Source organism: Cyanistes caeruleus, chromosome 10 (genome assembly GCF_971803275.1).
Source record: "Cyanistes caeruleus chromosome 10, bCyaCae1.hap1.1, whole genome shotgun sequence".
Lineage (NCBI taxonomy): Eukaryota > Metazoa > Chordata > Aves > Passeriformes > Paridae > Cyanistes > Cyanistes caeruleus.
Genome location: NC_141710.1, coordinates 18,565,888 through 18,584,886, shown reverse-complemented (window position 1 = coordinate 18,584,886; position 18,999 = coordinate 18,565,888). Strand labels below are relative to the sequence as shown.

The window sequence follows — 18,999 nt, the reverse complement described above, 5'->3', positions numbered from 1 at the left end:
CAGGGAGGCTGGATGGAGATGAGGCAAGGACAGCAGCTTGGTATTTAAAAGCATTGAGCTCAATCTTCCTTTTTAGCCATAGACTTCTTGGACAAAACTTTTTTTCCTCCAAATTTTGCTTCCTCAATTGTAAAATGTTACAGGACAACTATGTGATATCCTTAGACATCAGAATCATTGTAGAAGTAGATGGAGGGCTATTTATGCTTTCAAATTATACATTAAGTCTCTGATTTTCATTTTTTTCTTAATAGTAATTTATTCGCTGAGTAATTTAGCAAATGCCTGTGACTCTCAGTTAGGTTGCCCAGGGTTTGTGTGTCACTATGGTTTTTGGCTGTACCAAATTGCAATAGAATTGACATAAAATACAATTACCACATGTGAGTATTAAAAAAGGCAGTGTTTTATCAGAGAAATCTGATAGTGGGTTCTTGTAGGGGTTTGGTTTCCAGGATGACCAAACAGCCTGGATGAACATAAACAGTGAAGGGCTGGGGAGAGATTTAAAACTAAACTCCACTTAGAAGTTTTTATGACTCTATATACTGTGACAACACATAAATCCTCCAGCATTTCACTGTTAGCACAGAAGAAGTCACCTAAGCACGGAGGCAGCTCTCATCCCAAATGGTAAATCAGGATAATTCCACCAGTGTCAGTTCTCTGTAAGGCCCAATGCCTGGAAAAAGAGAGGACAGGGGAGTGCAGGGACACATCCCTGTTCACAGCTGCTTTTACACCCAGCTCTGTGCCCAGTCACACCCTCAAATGTCTTTGGTGTGCCCCCAGGACTCTCCCCTTGAGGTCAGCAGTTCATGGCACCAACAGCACGGCTGCAGCACCACAGCAGGGCTGTGCTTTGCTCTTACCTGACTTGGACTCAAAAACCCCAGATCTTCTCTGCTTCCTAGGCTCCACTCAGAATATCCTCTCTGTTTGGAAAGCCATTTATGCTGCAAAGCACATGCTCTTCTGGAGCCCTCAGGTAATGAAAGGGGGAAACAGCATTCTGGTAAAAAAATGTGCAAATATAAGTATCAGGCCCAGCTTGTCCCCACCTTTTTACAGTCAGAGTTGAAAGTCAGTCCATGGTTCAGCCTGGGGCTGTTGCAGAGCTTGTGATGTCCACACAAGGGGAAAGCACTGACAGGAACACAGCCTTTTGTGTCCCTGCTGGCTCCCATCCTGCCAGATGCTGTGTACTCCCAAACCCTCCTGAAACCAAGACAGCTCCCAGTTGGCTTTCAGTCACAGCTGGAAGTTCACTGAACCTCCTCCAGAGTAACAAATTCTACCCTGAATTATACTCCTTTATCAGTGTGTAAAAGCATGTTCATGTAGCTGCACTCAGTGCTGGGCTAACTCAGTCATGATGCCCAGTCCAGCCATGAGCAATACAACACCAAACATCAGGGCTGTACAATGGTAAGAGCAAGATGGTTTATTATATAATGAAGAAGAAAAAAAAAAATCATTTTCATCAAGTATTCCCTCATGGGGGTCAGTACAATATAAAGGAAATAAGGAAAAATGTACAAAACAACCTGACAAGAAGGCTCTAGATGAAACACGTTCAAAGCACTTGCAAATGATGTTACTGGTCAGATGCAGAAGGAAATTAAATCAAGTATTTTTTCCTTGAAAAAATTGAAATACAAACTGAAAAAGTGATTTTATTTTCAAAAATTCAATTCTGTCTTTACTGCAGCTATTTCAGGTAAGCTGACACTTTTTAGCTGTGATACATTTTTAAAGGAGAGATTCCCAGAACTACTGTTTGACCACATTTATTTCAAAGTGGATTTTATTTTCCCTTCCAACTTTATGCAGCTCAAAATTAAGAAGCTCAGCCACTAACTTCAAAGAAACCAGGTCTTTTGGCAACCATGGCATTTGTTTTTCCATAATCAGCAACAGACCTCTATCTCATCCAGAGCATCTTTGTATAGGTGGTTGTAAAATTAAAAAAAAAATAAAATCACAGAACAAAAAAACACATATAAAACATCAGCAGTAAGAAATTCCTGAAGGTTTTGAAGGCTTGCTCCTGACTTAACTGAAGCCAAGGTACTTCAAACTACTTTAGCTGGAGCAAGACCAAATCCTTACAGAACCAGATACGTGGTCCTCAAAAAGCAAAACCATAAGGGTGTTGTAATACAAATGGAGGAGTAAAAGACAAACTTAGCAATGTACCTTGCCTGGCCCCAGCCAACATAATATCTTTGCCTTGGGTATTTCATTTACTCCTGACCTGGGCAAGATTCCCATTGGTTCCAGTGAGAGAATCACTTAAGTAATGTAGCAAAAGGACACCATGCATTAGTAAGCTAAAATATGAATCCATGCTCATGGCAACAGCTTTCCCTTCTAATGCCCTATAATGGGCATCTAGGAAAGGAAATAAGCAGCTTTACAGAAAAAAATCTGCATTTTGTTACACTGATGACCATCCTATTCAACTCCACAGAAGTTTTCAGGGTTCCTTTCAATGTACATGAAGAAAGCAAAAAGTCAAAAATAGACCAATGTTAAGCAAGATTATAACAGATTTACTCATTAGTGCAGAATGCAAAACAACAGCTAATGCTTAATACAAACAAAATAGTATCACTTTCATATTCCTCACAAATTCATGGATTCCACATGGTTTACTTCCTTGCCTTAAAATAAATGAAAGTTTAAATGAAGCATGAACTTCGTCTCTCTAGAGATAACATCCCAATTTAGCAAAGAATCATTTGAGGAAAAATAAATTGGAAATGAACACTTAATAACAAGTTGCAAGGAAATCCCCATTTTGTTTAGCATGGAAAGAAACAAAGATCCATGGGTTGGATTTGGTTGGGGAGGTTTGGGGTGGGTTTTGCTGTTTGGGTTTGGTTGAGTTTTTTGCATCAAGGGAAACAAAACAATAGCTATGTGGGAGGAAAAACATTTTCAGAAATACAATAAATAATTGTTCTGATCCAAAAGCAAAGTGCTATGTAGAATTTTTCCACTTAAAAACAACCTACAGCATAATGCCTTAAATATTAACAAATCAATTAGTGGTCAGCACAGTAAAATAAATATGAACATATTGATTTACATTTTGTTTCTAGCAGCAAAAGTCATTAACCTACTGGCCAATGTGACAGCTTCACAGAAGTCCTGTTTCTTGGGTTTGGTACTTGGTTTAACATGAGAAAAAGGTTAACTGGGTCTGGAAAATGGCACTTCAGCTGTACAGTGTTCTCCCCAGACCACCGGTGTCAAAAGGGTTTGCTCAGAACTATGTTTTCAGTATTTTTTGAACAGTGATTTGGAGAACACCTTTCACAAGAAGAAAGAAAATCAGGATCTAATGCTGACAAGAATGAGTTTGGATTGTCCTGAACCCTAGGGATACTGCGGAGGTTGGGTGTTTTCTCTTTGCAGTCAGCAACTTCCTATGCTGAAAGGGGAGTGGGAAGATCACAAGCCATTAAGCAATGCCGAGGGAGGGAAAGGAAAGCTTTGGCCACTTGCAGGAAGGGCCACAACAGAGCATTGGGGCAAAATGAGTCTCAGCTGCTTCTCCCAGCAATCCATGGAAGAAATGTGTCCTACCCTGCCACTTGAGTCCCACTGCTCTACAGCCTGCTCTACAAGCCACCACTCTGAAATCACTGGGATGACCACATCCACTTGCACTCCCTTGAACAGAACAAAGCAGATTCAGGCTTCTCTGTTCAGGGCACACTAAAGCCACCACTCCAAACCAGACTGGGCCCCAAGCAGAGAGAACCTGCAAGAACAACCCCATGCATATCTCTCCCAAAAGCACCAGCACACAGCTGTGCTGTGGCACATCTGCACTGCTGGAGCAAGCCGGGTTTGGACACCTCCAGCAGCCACTGGAAATGCCAAATGAGGAGCAGATGGCTGGGCCAGGAGTAGAGGCAGTAACCAAAGGTAAGCGGTGAGCAGCTGATTTTTCGGACACGTGAAAGCAAGCAAAAATGCCTCCTCATCCCTAGCAATAAGCCAGACAGCACCAGCACCTACAGCTCCTCCAGCCCATATTTCACAAAGGGTTGTTTTTCTGCTACTAATTGCAGACAGTGGGAAATGCCACGCTTTAATTTACAGCCAGAGGGATGTTTAACCATTATGCAGGGATCACTGTGCTGAAGCACATTGTGGTAAGGCTCATCTAACTGCCTCTGTCCCTCTGGACAGTGGTGTCAGACTGGCAAACCAAAGGACAGGACACAAAGAAAAAACCAGAGCCCTTCTGTCAATACAAACAATGAGGGGGAAAAGCTGATGATATTTTGGAAAGGCAAATGTTCTTCAAGGCTACGCAGAGAGTGAGGCAGGGGCAGGAAAGCACAGAAGAAACAGACTTGCAAAGCTGTCAGAACTATTCAGTGAGTGCTCTACGACCTGGTTCTACCTGCTCCAGGGCATAAATCCCATTTAACTGAGTTTTGCACAAAGGAGGGGAAGGAACCCCATTCATGAGGGATTCTCTGCCTCTATCTGAAGGGCAAGGATCAGAGTGGAATGATCTAGGGGGTTGCTTTCAACTACTTTGCAAGCACTCACCTTGCCTGGATTTTGGAAGGCTGCATTCAGGTTATATGGCTCCCTGATGCACACTCAGGGAGCCGAAGAAAACAATATTCAATTTCTGAGGAGCAGCGAAGTGCAACAAACCTTTTGAAGGTGGACTAGGAAGATGAATAAAGACTATCTGGATTTTTTTGTTACTCATTCTTCATTTCTTAAGGCAAGCAGAAAGTCCTTCTGGAATGCAAGAGGCAGGATCAGAATGGCAATAAAAGGAGGCGGGGGAGCTACCATCAACACTACGCACTAGGTACAATTTATCCCTGGTAAAATCCTACTGAAACTAACGGAGCTGCATCTAATTCCAGGTGCCTGAAGAGGGATGAGAGATGAACCACAGTGCTTCCCAGATCCTCTCTCTGCACCTGCCACTGAAGTCAGTGCAGCAGCACAGTGGGGGATCAGGTCCAACAAAACCCACCTACGTGCTGCACTTGCCACTGGAGACCATGTTTTAATGACACTGTGAACTGGACTCCAATCACAGCTCCTCACATCTACCCAAACAAGCAGAAGAATAATTGACAGCCCTGCTTCTGCTCTTTATCCCCTTCCTACTTCTGCTAAGGAATATCAAAACAAACACACACACCTTTTGAGTTTGTCTACAATTAAAAAGTTGTGTAACAATTTTCTTGAATACTTCCATGAGGCCAAAAAGCTGTTACTCAAACAATCACCCTGACATTTAAATCCTACATAACTTTGGATTTTTGATGGTCCCTAGAACAGTCAAGTTCACATCAAGGAATGGAATTAAAACCCATCCTGAGATGGAAAAAGAAAGAGGGGGAAGAAGTCAACCAATATTGGTAACACTAGTTCAAAGCTAGAAGTTTCATCTTTGCTCTATAAACACTCATTAGGCTTTGCCCAGGGAATGGCATGGAAGTGGGACACATCCATATCTGCTACCCAGAGTCCAGGCAGCCCTGTTCTTCCTTGCAGGGCAAGGACTGCAAGCCAGAGAACAAATCTTGCTCTCTTCTACATCAACATGCAAAGAAATTACAGCTGACAGCTCCTTCCATCTATTCTCAACCTGACTCAGTCTAAGGCAGAATCAGAGCACAGCACATCTCACCTGAGCAGGTTTGCTTTCCAGTTCACTTCATTAAACCACTGAGATCCCCAGAGTCTCTCTTCAGGGAGATGAGCTACACTCATGTTATATTAAGGTGTCCAGGCAACAATATCAAGAGTAAAATATTATTTCTGAATGGGGCTAATCAGCTGAAATCCACGTCAGATGTTCAGAATGGAATCTGCACTGCAGAGGAAGCAGTAGGAGGCAAGACCCTCCAAGGAGAAGAGGTATGCACAGCCTTTCTATAAGGATGTGGAAAAAATCTACTCTGGACTGTAATGGGGGCCAGAAGCAGCAAAGTGTGGACAAGTACACCACCTAATTCACACATTCACAGGCCCTACTCCTGCCCCTTTTACAAGCTGCCCAGAGATTCAGTCTGCTGTAGGGAGGCATTCTGGAGCACTGCTCTGTGGTATGCCAAGAGGGGAGTGGGCTTTGCACATGGTCCACCCATGTGGTAGAACCACAGAAGTTCCCAGCACTTCTTGGGCTTTGCATATTCATGCAGAAGGCTGGGGAGAAGACACAGTTCCTCCCCGCCACTCAACACAATGAAGAGCCTTAGATAATTAGCAAACAAACACCAAAAACACTTCATGTCCTGCACAGCGTCATCCTGCCAACTATGATAGAAAAAAAATCTAACCATACCAGTAAGTTTGCAGGTGTTACATGTACAGCTCGAGAGCATACTCCTACCCAATGGAGCACAAAGCAGGGCATGTGGCAAACAGCAGGCGAGAGACAAGCTGCTCTAGTTGCAAATTACTACCGAGGGTGGCGCGTCACTGGACGTAGCCCAGGTTCTCCATCTCGTTCCTGTAGCGCTGCTCGGACACTTTGCTCTTGTGCTGTTTGCTCTCCAGGTGCTGCCTGAACTCCATCTCCTCGCTGGCGCCCGCGTTGCACATGGAGCAGTAGAACTGGCCGCTGGGCGTCACGCACATGGCCAGGTCACGGGGGATCCTCTGGCGCGAGCGGGGGTTGAAGTAGGGACCTGAGGAGTCAACAGAAAAGCCTGGTTTACCTGTAAGACATCAAAACCTGAGGCAGCTCAGTGGCAACGCCTAAGTCCAATGAATGATTGAAAAGCAGACAAAGATTTGCTTCTTTAACTGATTAGAGTCAAGCCTTATTTTCCCCACAACTGCTTTGCTGATTTCCAGATTTACAGAGGTGCAACACACAGGGCAGCACTTGGAATTTTATAAAGTAGTAGAGTGGGCTTAGTGACCCAGTCTTATTGAAAATCAGGAGTCTAATCATTTAAGTAATTAATAAATTCACTTTTTTTTTTCCTTAACCATCTAATTCCAGAACTCAAACAGTCTTTTGATTAGAATAAGCTGCCTCAGTTTAAAACTCACAAAATAATATTTAATAGAACTTTAAAAGATTTATCTTTTCCACGTAACAGCGATTAGAATGACATGATTAAACCAAGCTTCACCAGGAATCAGGGTTTCAGCTAATGTGTGCTTGTAAAACAACTCAAAATGAAAAATAGAAATAGATGCCTGGCTGGAGACTGTAATACACTCTTTAAATCATAGTAAAGAGGCAAAGTTAGTATCTAACACCTGAGGAAGGACTCTATGCTAGGAACAGATGGTCTTAGAGGGAGGCTAACATGCTCTCTCATTCTGGTCATGGGAGTGCAAGTACAGGTTGATGTGCCACAGCAGGAGTCAAAGCACCTGGCCACCTGCCAAGAAAATAAAGCAGGAAAATTGTCACCACTTAGAGCAGCCTTAGAGACAGGCAGATGGTAAATTAAGTTACAAACTGAGAAAAAGAACTAACAAGCAGACTGACAAAACAAAGCAACTTTAGCAGCTGGGAAAAAAAACAAACATGCAGACATGAAGGATCAGCAGAGCTTAGACCAGCTCCTTTCACAACCTGACTCTGCTAAAGCAGACCTCAGAAACAGAAGAAAAACAAGTCTGTTTATTATTAATTACTATTCCAACTACAGAATAGATGCAAGCTCCAAGTTACCTGTATTGTTCTGAACCGTATATGTATTTCTTCTGTTCTGCATCATTTTATATTCATTCCCCTCCTTCCTTGCCCTTCGTTTGCCTAGTTCTGAGGCATCCCTGCAGATTAAACAAATATGAACAGCTGCAATTCAGAGTTTTCTGACAAAAGAACTGCCAGAGACACTGCCACACGCTTTCAGCCTGAGCATGAGGTTGAACAATACCTACGAGAATGAGTTATTCTGTGCCTCTGCAAGACGCAGCCGCTTGGCGTGATTTTTGCCTTGGTAGTGAGCCTGTGCCACAGCCGGAGAACTAAACGAGGCATCACAAAGCTTGCAGTAATCATTCTCTGTAGCCAAGATCACTCGGCCACCTGGTTTACTGGATCCCATCTAGCAGCAAAGGGAGAGACAGTATGTGAAACACAATAAGGTTAAATCGCTGAAATTTTTCAGTCACAGGGACTGAGACTGCTGCTGTCTTCATCAGACAGCAGGAGAGCTGGAATTAAAGCCCATGGATTAGGACACTCTCAAGTTCTCCCCAAAGTGTTCTTACAAGAAATTCATTGTTCCTGCCTCAGCCTCCAGGAGAGCCTGCAAATTCCTGGCCTGAGATGGAAAGAAAAGCAATCTGAACAAACAGCTCTGCAATAGCCACAGAACCTTGTTTACATCACAGCAATGATTTAACTCCTTCTAACTGCTGGGAGCTGACAAACAGTGACTTTCACACTGAGGAAGACCCACTGAAAGGTAGAGGTGCTTCTCTCTCCTATTTACTGTCCACCTAATCTCTCCATAGCATCCTGTCTTTACACAAAGACTCCCTGACCACAGCGAGAACAAAAAAAAAAACAGTAGCAAAGCTGCCAAACCTCTGATCCTTAACCTTCAGGAAGGAGGATACCTGGATCCAGACTTCAAAGAAGGACCCAGTCTCACATGAGTAGCTCCTGCTATATGAAGGACACCTTGTCTGTGGAGTCAGACCACATGCAGTGATCCAGGCAGGAACCATACCACGTAACATCCAGGGAGAAGTGTTTTGTAAACAGTGCAGCAGCAGTGATTCATGCAGCCATGTCACTGCAGCACTTGACAAGCCAACACTCTTTCACATCTCCTTTGATACTTCTCAAACTTAGAGATACACGGTTCTGACTTCTAGCATACAATGTGAACCCTCACACGGGCCCAGAGTGATATATTTTATTGCCATGGGCTGTTTCCTCCATTAAAAACCACACCATCAGATACCCTGGCAGGTACAGCAGCCACATCCCCGTGCCCCAGGCCGGACCCCACCCCATCCCAGTTCACATCCCTGAGCTGCAAAGCCAATTTACACGGGGCCAAGTCTCCCTCAGGCCGGGAACAATCTGCCACTCTGCAAATGCTCTCTGCTTCCCTACAGACAGCACAGGCTTACATTTTGGGGACTGACAGGCACAGCTTCAATCCCCGTGGCCCAGCTGTACTTCCCTGCACAGTCACAGGCAAAAGCCAGGTTAGCTGTCACATCTCATGACAAACCCAAGGGATGAAGCCTAGAAGGAGAAAGCAAAAACCATCTCTTCTGCCTCTAATGTGTCCAAAACAGAATTAATCTGGATCACTGAGGGAACGATCCATTCGCTCTGCACACAGGAATGAACACTTCAAAAGGAGCAACAAAAGAGGAATTAGCTAACAGCCCCGGGCAATGGGTGTAGGAGCACCAAAGCACTTTTTCCATGTAGGCTTCCCTCACACAACAGAGGGATGATTGTGCAGAGCGGATGCCACACCCTCACATCCAAATCCAATTCCAGCAATGCTGTTTTATACCTGCCCTTAAACAGCTATAATCAGCAGCACATTGGACTTACCTAGGAATCAAAGTATTTGCCAGGCAGAAATAGAACATTTGAAGTCCAACATTATGCTGCAAGGGCAGATCAATATCTGCATCTTCAAAGGAAAGCAAACAGCTCACAACAGGCCATTTCCACCATCCTGTGCCATCACAATGAAAATTCTTTCCCAACTCCTGTGGTAATCCTCAAAGCCTGAGATCTGGTTGTCCTTACTGGGGGTTAGGTGACAAGCAAACATGATCTCAGTCCCCTTCCCATGCCTTACCTGAGTTGGAAGGGAGACAACCTGAGGTGGGGCAGGCTCAACAGAATTACTCATCCTGGCAGGTGCCGGACAGCTGTTGGCAGCATAGTAATTCCGGAGTTTCTTACTGTGGTTTTTACCCTGCAAAGATAACCCAGATTAATCACTGTCCTATTAATAGTATCTTACTCTGAAAGACAAAAGATACAGAGACTGAAATGAGAAAGTGCCCATGAAGGTGGCAGCTCAGGTAAAGGAGCTGTCACTTAGAAAATAACAGCTCTGAATTTAAGAGATGCAGGCATTCCTTCCTTTCTCTAAAATGCTCAACGCTTAGAATGACTGAGCCTCATCTTCAGCTGATTTTCTCAATAAGTTTACAATTAGTGTCTCAGTCTGTTCCCATTTAATATAAAACCAGTATTTTGTGTTTTAAGACTATCAACTGCTTTGCACAGTTTTTTTGGTAAGCCTGAATGCACACAGAGATTTCAAGAGACTGCAAGCTTGAGTTAAAACATGAGATTGAACATAAAAACCCACTTCATATTTTCTCTTGAAAAACATGTACCATAGTTGTTTTTGGTGTTCTGAAAACCTGATAGAACAATATGAGACTATGTATATGTATTGTTGATAGTAAGGCAAATGCAAGTTATGCACAAATTCACTTCTGTCCCCTCATGGCAGAAATTCTGCAGAAATAAGATGTTAAAAATGTAACACAAATCCAACCTAGCCCTTCCTAGCAGATACCACTTTTTCAGGGCCAACAGCAAATCTGAAATATGGGTCTCCTGAGGTTATGGACAACCAGCCTTTTGCATTCACTGATGGAGAAAGTCACTATCTCCAACACTCATGCAAACACAGCACTAGACAGAGAGGGTGTAGTAAAATGGGGTAATGCAAGGCTGACATTCTATCTCTCAGCAAGAAGCATATGCTGTTTCAGACAAGTCAACAAGATCAGCTCAAACAAAATAAATTTGATCTGAGCCAACCCAGCTGATGAAAAAAAGGCCCCAACAAATGAGTTCTGTGCATAGCCTCAGAAAGGAGAACCTGATAAACACATGGCAGCAACCCCTTTCCTAAGGGCACAGCTACATCCAGCAGAAAACACCTGTCCAAGTCTCACAAAATCATGTCTGGAATCAGAAGGTCAATTTTACTAAACTAACGTAGATGTGAAATACAGGTTGCATAAAGCAAAGGAAAAATCTCAAGTGTCTGCTTTTTCACCTGTGCCATCTTGCTACCACTTCTCTGTCCCTGTGGACAGAGTTCTTGCAAAGAGCTCCAGTAACAGCACCTTAAATAAAAGCACTGCAGCATGTCTGGACAACCATCAAATCCAAGTAGGGTGAAGATATGTTTCAGTCCATGAGGTGGTGCAGAAGTAGCTCCAGATGAGCAACTTGAATGCTGCTGCTGGTGTGCAGCACTCAGAACCCCCTCGAGAAGCTGAGTTAGTCCTCCTGCATTAGCCCACACTTCTCTCTGTGCTACCACAGCAACGCTGCTGGCAGTGCTCATGCTGGCACGGGAATGTCTCCACAAGCTGCAGATGCAGCAGCCCCAAAAGCTGAGCCTCCTGCTGCTTTCCTTACCTGGTAATGAGCCTGGGCTTGCTGGGCCGAGTTCAGAGTGACATTGCAAAGCTTACAGCACAGGGGCTTACATAGTTCCTCCAGCATAGGGTCCTGCTCCACCACCTTGGCAAGCTCCTCTTCTTGCGTGTGATGAAAGGAAGGCCCCAGTCCGAGAGACTTTGGTGGGGACAGTGGTGAGGTGGCTCTTGGCCTTGTAGCCACTGACATAGGAAGGGATGAAGGCTTCTCAGGATGAGGAAGAAGTCCTGCTTGCTGTAGAAGAATCATTGGCCAGGAAGACTATGGGCATGCTACTGCTGAAGGAGGAGGAGTCTTCTTCAGATCTAGACCAGAAAGACACAAATGCTGAAATAAGCAACAAGAACAGGAATATCAAGGATCCAGGGGCAATTCCTGTAACTCCACTGCCTTTACTTCATGCCTTTTCAAAATGCCAAGCAGGATAAAGTCAGTTTGCAACACTTTACCGCCCACGGGAACGGCAGCATCCCAGACAACCAGGGCCAGATTACAAGATACTTGTATGAGAAGTGGGTCCCCTGGCACCCTCCTGGCAGGTGAAGATTCCTGACATGCTCAGCACCTGACAACAGGCACACTCTCCCCACTGTTCCAAGCCCACGAGAAGTGGGGACACACAACATGCACAGCACACAGTGCTATGTCAGTCGGGGGATGCAATCACTACCCACACCCTCCTTTGCAAGCCCAAGGACAAGCTCACTCTCCAAGACCTAAAAAAATATTACAGTGGACTTCTGCACTGAACATTTACAAAGAATCCAAATACTTCAAAGCAGATTTATTGTATATAGGTAGATGCAAAATACATAAACACATCTATCCCTCAAATACTCACACTTTCCTGAGGAAAAGTTTTTCCTTTTCTTCAGTAAGTCAACAAAAGAGAAAGTGGGAATGAGCTGGAGCACACCTTGTTGTACAGTCTGCTCCCAAGGGCTCTCTCCCATGGTCTTCTTGAACGACCTTGAGCTATTCTTCACATTTCCATTACTAATTACAACCAATGCAACATTTAAAGCTACAGCTTCATCCTCAAAACGGAGAACTTATCTCATATTAACCTTTATTCAATTATTTCTCAGTTAATTCAAGTTATTAGGACTAGCTCTACATTTCCAACAAGAGGTTCTGAGAGATTTATTTAATTAAAGTTTATAAATCACATCTATGGCCCAGATGAACATCCCTAGAATAATACGGAGCAGTCACATTATGAATTAAGGCACAGCTACTTTTGTTAATGTCTTATTAGCTTCTTATCATAACAAATCCTGTTCAGTGCCACAGTGGGATCAAGGGAAGCATTATCTTGGCCTTTGCAGCTAGGGCTGCATTGGTTCCAACCATATTTAGGCTCTTGGCTTTGTTCATTTGTTTAAGCAAATAATAAGACATATCTGCATTTTAAAACAACACTTGTGGAAAATTAGGGAAAAGTAAATTAAATGCCACCAAAGACTTTTGTTCCCTTTTACTTTTGAAAATGGGAACCTCAAAGGCATTTAGGAACCTGAAGAAGCAGATAGCATTTATCTGGGATAACTTCCTGGATTTTCAATCTGCTAAAATTAGCTGAAGATAAATACCTTCTACACTCAAGCTATGGAAAATCCCAGTTGATGCCTGCAATTTTAGGCACTGTATTATCTTTGGATCTCTCTTCTCAGAGAGATCTATGTTCTATTAGGAAAAATGAAACATAATTTAAATGAATGAATGGGTCTAAAGCATTCAAGTGACAAAAACACTTCTGAAATGTTTCTCTCAAACCCAGACTTACTCTAATACAAGGCTGCAGGCAGCTCACTTATTACTAATAACTACAAGTACGAAAAAAAATAGAAATTATTAATAATAATAAAAAAAGGGCAGTATGAAGTGGCTTGGGGACAATGTTTTAAGGTAGTAACAGAGCCACCACGAGTTTTCATGTTTATATTATTCCTGCACCACCAGGGCTCTGCAAAATTTCAGAGCTGGAATCCGCCACAAAGAAGGAAGAGGACACAGAGGAATAGTGCTGCAAATCATCCACCAGCAGTGTGAATTCTGTAGCGTTACCTAATCCCTCTCCTATTTTCAGCACACATGACCCTGGTTTAACAGAACAGAAGTCAACTTTTTTATCTTTATTTTCCTCAACTAGTACTCTGTAGACAGTCTAATTAATTTCTGTGGGCCTACAGATGGAACAAGTTCATATTCATGTTGGTTAAATACATCATAATACAGGCCTATCAAGGCAGTTTAAATCAACTATGCAAGCAGGTAAGCATGCCAGCTGATTTCGGAGTTTTATTTATACGAGTATAATGGGCCTCTTACCTTAAAATGAGAGTAAATTATAGCCAAATACATCATAGAGCAACATAAAGAGATGTACAGTAAATGGCAATTAAGATTAATCTGTTTAATTTTGCATGAGCATTTGTTGCATCACATTTTCTTGCAACTGTCACAAATGGGATTTGTCATATACAAGAGGACAGTGCTTACAGGATCTGTATCTACAGGGGAAAAGATATAATGTAATATTCTTAGAAAATCTTTAACTGTAAGGTCACTTAGTGTTACTTAAAGTAAGCAGTTGTCTGGAGATAAAATTAAGGCTGCATGAGCAATTTCAATAGTAAGACTTCATGATTCGGATTATGCAATATAGGTAGTTCTGGTTTTCCTCTTACAGTGATCTTTAATCACTGAAATTGCTTAAGTTATGTTAATTTCTCTCTTACTGGTATTATTTATAAGGAAAAAAAAATGTCACTCAAATTCATCTTATTTAGAGGTCCCTTTAACCCTCCCCTGCTGGTTGTTACAGCTACCCTGCCCCAGAGAAGGAAAAAAGGACATTTTTAACTCCCCCTTTTCCTTCACATGAGAAACTGTAAAACCTTTACCCCACAACACAGCAAAGGAACAAGGCACCTCCATCACCAGGGTCCCCAACCAGCAGTGCCTGAGGCAGGTGAGGACCTGCAGCTCTCCAGGGTGAGCTGAGGAGCCATTCTGCCTCAAGACAGCACATCTCAGAGCTCAGCCATGCCTCGATACACTTCCATCCCATGCCAGTTGTCCTTGAGTGGATGCAAGGGGGACAGGTGCAGAGCCCCTCTCCCTCCTTTCATTTGGGGCATCCCAAGGGCAGCTCTGAAGGAGGAGATCCAGCCTCCATGCCCTGAGTGCCACAGCCTGGTAATGCCCATGTAAAGGGGACCATCCTTCCCAGCCCACAACAGCACAGTGCCAGGAAAGGAGCTGGTCTGGCCTCCAGTCTAAGGATGGGGAAGGCATGGCATGTCTTTCCTTGCTGAAAAGAATAAGCCACAGTGAGGAATCTATGCATCCCCAACAGAACTGTTTTTTAAATGCAGCTGAGACGACTAACAACAGAGATGAAAGCTGTAGATATGGTGAACAAGCTGTGAGTTTCACTGCTCTTCCTTCAAGACTGGAAGCGTTTCTTCTCCAGTTCACCCGTCTATCAATACATGGACATCCCTCAATGTAATTGTGCCAGAAAGTTTCCTTTGGCCACGGACTGGGCCTACCCCCTTCACCCCAAAAGGCAGGTTGTTTTATAACGCTGCAGGGATGGAAGGCAGCACCAAACACACACACATCATGCACAGCTCTACCGTAAGGTGCACTGACCCTCCGCTGATGAGGATACACATTTAGCAACTCAGACCCATCCTTTACGTCAACGGGGGTATCAGAAACCAGGGTGTAAATCCCACTCCTCGCAGGCATTCCTGCAAAGCTGCTTGCCTCGCAGTCTGGGGGATGGAGAGCAATAGAAAAAAAAACACAAGCCCTGCTTCCATACTGCCTGGGAATCACCGCAACCTGCCGGCACCGCCGCACCATTCCGGGAGGGCACAGACCGCAGCCGAGAGGCAGGGACAGGCATCCGCATCCCCCGAGCGGCTCGGAACGCGGGGCCGCGGGGCGAGATCCCCGAGCACCGCCCCGACCCCAGCCGTGCCATCCCGTGCCAGACCCGTGCCAGACCCACACCCGCACACCCCGCACCTACCGCGGCGCCGGGCTCGCAGGCCGGGCCCCGGCTCGGGCTCGCTCTCAGCTGCGGGAAGTGACGGCGGCCGGGGGCGGGCCGGGGAGGGGCCGCCGCTCCCAGCAACCCGCACCGCTCCTGGGCATCGCCGGGCACAAGAGCCTCCACGAGTCCCTTCAAATAGTCACTCCTGAGCCGCGGTTCTGCACACGGGCGTTTAGTCTTTTTTTTTAGTCTTTTTTTTTTTTTAATATAATTATCTCTTTTCACAGCAGACGTTACAATGAACCTGATTTGCATATATAAACATCTTATTCATGCTGCTTGTAGCCAAAATGAGTAATGATTTCCCCTCGAGCCACCAAGGCCTCACCCGCGTGGTTGGGCCACCCTGTTTCAAAGCATATGGAGTTTCTGTTGATTTTTCTCCTCTTTTGTTGGAACAGGAAAGTGCTGAGAAGTCACTACAGGCTGAAACCATCACCCAGATTTTGCAGTAGCCATCAGCCAACCCACTTGGCAATCCATTGGTTAGACACACTGGTTGTTATTAAGTTTTGTTAGATCTTTAAAAAAAAAAAAAAATCCATTTATCAGAATCACAGAACAGTTTGGGCTGGAAGGCCCCTTAAAGACCTTATTTCAACCCTTCTGCTACGGGAACATCTTCTGCTAGCCCAGGTTGCTCCAAACCCTGTCCAACCTGGCCTTGAACAATTCCAGGGATGAGGCAGCCACAGCGTCTCTGGACAATCTGTGCCAGGGCTGCACCACTCATAGTCAAGAATTTCTTCCTAATACCTGATCTAAATCTGCCCTCTGTCAGTTTAAAGCCATTCCCTCTTGTCCTATCACTACATGCCCTTGTCAAAAGTCCCTCTCTGGCTCTCTTGTAGGCTCCCTTTGGGAACAGTGCTGCAGTGTGAATCAGGAGCCGTGGTGATGAGCAGCAGAAGCTGCACAGGAGCAGTTTACCAGCAGGAATGCTCACGGAGCCTGCTCTGCCCTGTGTTTGCTGGCTGTGTTCTGCCATGCCCTGCATGGCTGGTGCTCCCACCTACGGCAGTGCTACCTGCAGCATCCCATCCACACCTGTGAATGTGTCCCATGCTAGACCCTGGGGCTCAGAGAACCATTCCAAGTAAGAGAATTCACCAACGCCCTCACCATGGCCACACCTGGCTCCAAAATTTGCTTATGCCATCTCTCTTGTTGAAAGGATAAATATCCCTTGACAATGGAGTGATTTGCCAAAACGCCTTAACAATTAATAACCCCGGTAATCCCTGTCCCTCCTCCCTATCACCACCTCAGTGCCACCCGCACTTGTTGCATCTTGCTGGCTCTCACCAAGGTACCCCAGCCTGGGCGCTCTCATTTCGCGTCCTGAAAACTCACACCACTTGGGAGTGTGTGTTTACAATGTTATTTCTCTCCGACTTCCAATTTGTACGGGCATTCGCTTGGCGAGCCACTCTGTCAACAAAACACCGGACTCACGTACAGCGACTTGATGCCAGTGGCAGTAAATAAACCTGGTGATCCAAGCGGGAAAAGGGTCAAGACTAGGTCACACGCTCTGCGATGTGCAGGGCACGGGGGTGTCAGTCACTGTAGGGCAACAACCGGGGCAGGAGGAGCCCGTGATTCCCCAGCACACCCCGTTTCCCCGGCCCGCTCCCTCCACCACCGGCCCCGCGCCCGCCTCCCCCCGCCGCGGTTCCCGTTCCGGCGGGCGGTGCCTTCCCCATCCGGGGTCAGCCCCGCTCCCTTCCTGTTATTCCCGTGCGGGAGGCGGCGGCTGTCGGGGAGCGGCTGCCGGCGCCGCTGCCGCCCGCGCCCGGGGCACAGGCACCGGCCGAGGCGAGCGGGGCGGCCGCAGCGGCGGGAGGCGGCGGGCGCGGCCCGGGCCGCGGGCAGGCCGCGGCGGGCGGGTGAGTGAGGCGGGCGCGGCGGGGGTCGTGAGGGGCCGCTCCCGGAGCGCCGCTCGCTGAGGGGGCTCCGGCGGCAGCGCGGGGCTGAGGGGCCGTGGGGCTGCGCTCGGCCGGGACAGCTGCCCCGCCGCATCCCGCCTTCGGGGTGCTCGCAGGGACGGGACCCGGGAGAGGAAGAATAGCGGCTTGTTGTTTTCCAGTGTGGGTGCCTCCACCCCTGGAATGGAGCTGTTTGCTGTGAATGTGCTCCGGCAGGGCTGGGGATGGGGCTGGGTGATGCCGCTGGGAGCAGAGCCTCTCCCGATGGGTGTGTGTGTGGATCCTGGCACAGAAGCTCCTGCTTCCAGATGCACTTGGCTGGCAGCAGCAGTGTCTCATCCCTGCTACCTATAAAACCTTCTTTGCTATTTTATGCTGCCTAGAGATCGGTTTGTGCTGATGTTAAACATGAAACTGCTGTTTCTTACCAGTATTTCTGCTCTCTTGTAGACTCTATATTAGCAGAACTTTGGCCAAACTAACACAAACTGCCTGCTTGTTTTTCTTTGGGGGCTCTGAGGCTGTTTTCAGTATTCCTTAAGTTATTAAGATATCAGGCTAATTAGTTCTGTAGCTGTTATGATTATGTCTCTAGTTTCATAAATTTTTGTCTGTATTTCTTTTCTTTTTGACTAAAGATCTGATTGAACAAAGGTTCTTTGTAAGCAGTGCCTATTCAGAACAAACAGGAGGCAAGTATATAAACTTCAAAAGTAGACAGTAAGGAGTATGACGCTTTTTTGGATTTAATTCTGCAGCAAACTTATAAAGGAGTGGTAAATTGGGTTCTGAGTCTAGATGTTGTAGAACTTAATAGAAAAAAATCTGTTCTGTTAGTTATTTGTACTTTCACATCCCTGCTTTGAGCTATACCAGGCATTCAAATTTATCACATTGGATAAAGTTAGAAACTTTCCCATCATGATCTGACTCATTCTTTAGTTTCTTCCATCTCACAGTTGGTTTATAGAGGTGTACTCACACTTGTTGCTTCCATGCTGCAATTCTATAATGCAATGTAATAATCAAAGTCCACTTCTTGTGTGTAAACTTTGTTAGTTCCTAGGAATATTCCAGTACTCAGGGTGATGGGATTTAATAGTGTGTCTGCTATGAGGAACTGACTGGATAAGCTGTTCTAAAATAAAGCCCCATGTGAATTTAAAGCTTCACAATAAATAACTTTATTCTCAAAGAATAGCATTGGCAAACTTCTTTCAGAGTTGTTACTTATTTAGAAACATATTTTAGCCAATGTAGAGAAACCACACATCGATCAAGCTCACAATGTTCACAGAGGAATTTATGAAACCCCACAATTCCTATGGGATCCATGAAATATTCCACTTTTTCATTAGGACAATAAATGCAGCAGCTCCAGAGCTGCAGTTGGAATTTGGCTGGTGAGATGCCCTGCATTTCCTAGGTGTTAACTTGGTGCCATTCTTAGCAACCTGGAGACAGTGTTTCATGTTTTTTCAGGACAGGCGAATCCCAGCCTACAAATCCATGCCGAAGTGTTTTAATTGGATGTTTCAAATTGTCATTCTGTATCAATGACAAGTTTATTCTATTTGTTGTTGCATTTA

At 45.2% G+C, this 18,999-nt stretch overlaps 2 protein-coding genes across 6 annotated transcripts in view; one reads left to right on the top strand and one right to left on the bottom strand.

The window, feature by feature from the left end:
* Window positions 1–239: 239 nt before the first annotated feature.
* Window positions 240–17,162, bottom strand: ZMAT3 (zinc finger matrin-type 3). 5 transcript variants are annotated; one of them, XR_015274245.1, is made up of 8 exons: window positions 15,459–15,591; window positions 11,393–11,718; window positions 9,801–9,920; window positions 7,903–8,069; window positions 7,691–7,791; window positions 6,462–6,686; window positions 873–1,012; window positions 240–682 (listed from the first exon to the last, which is right to left on the bottom strand). XR_015274245.1 is itself a non-coding variant. In XM_086843269.1 (7 exons), exons 3-7 carry the CDS (start codon window positions 11,660–11,662, stop codon window positions 6,475–6,477), a joined length of 870 nt encoding a protein of 289 aa, XP_086699395.1. In that variant the 5' UTR covers window positions 11,663–11,718; window positions 15,459–16,003; window positions 16,942–17,134; the 3' UTR covers window positions 1,430–6,474. The 5 variants fall into 5 exon arrangements, 4 of the variants coding, with proteins under 4 accessions (XP_086699395.1, XP_086699397.1, XP_086699396.1 ...); XM_086843269.1 differs by lacking the exons at window positions 240–682; window positions 873–1,012 and adding an exon at window positions 16,942–17,134 and having other exon boundaries at window positions 1,430–6,686; window positions 15,459–16,003; XM_086843271.1 differs by lacking the exons at window positions 240–682; window positions 873–1,012; window positions 15,459–15,591 and adding an exon at window positions 16,788–17,162 and having other exon boundaries at window positions 1,430–6,686.
* Window positions 17,163–17,272: 110 nt separating this feature from the next.
* PIK3CA (phosphatidylinositol-4,5-bisphosphate 3-kinase catalytic subunit alpha) overlaps window positions 17,273–18,999 on the top strand; it is a 39,068-nt gene continuing 37,341 nt past the window's right edge. The window contains exon 1 of the mRNA XM_086844084.1: window positions 17,273–17,371. The gene's annotated coding sequence lies outside the window, so the exon portion shown is untranslated. The remainder of the gene's footprint in view (window positions 17,372–18,999) is intronic.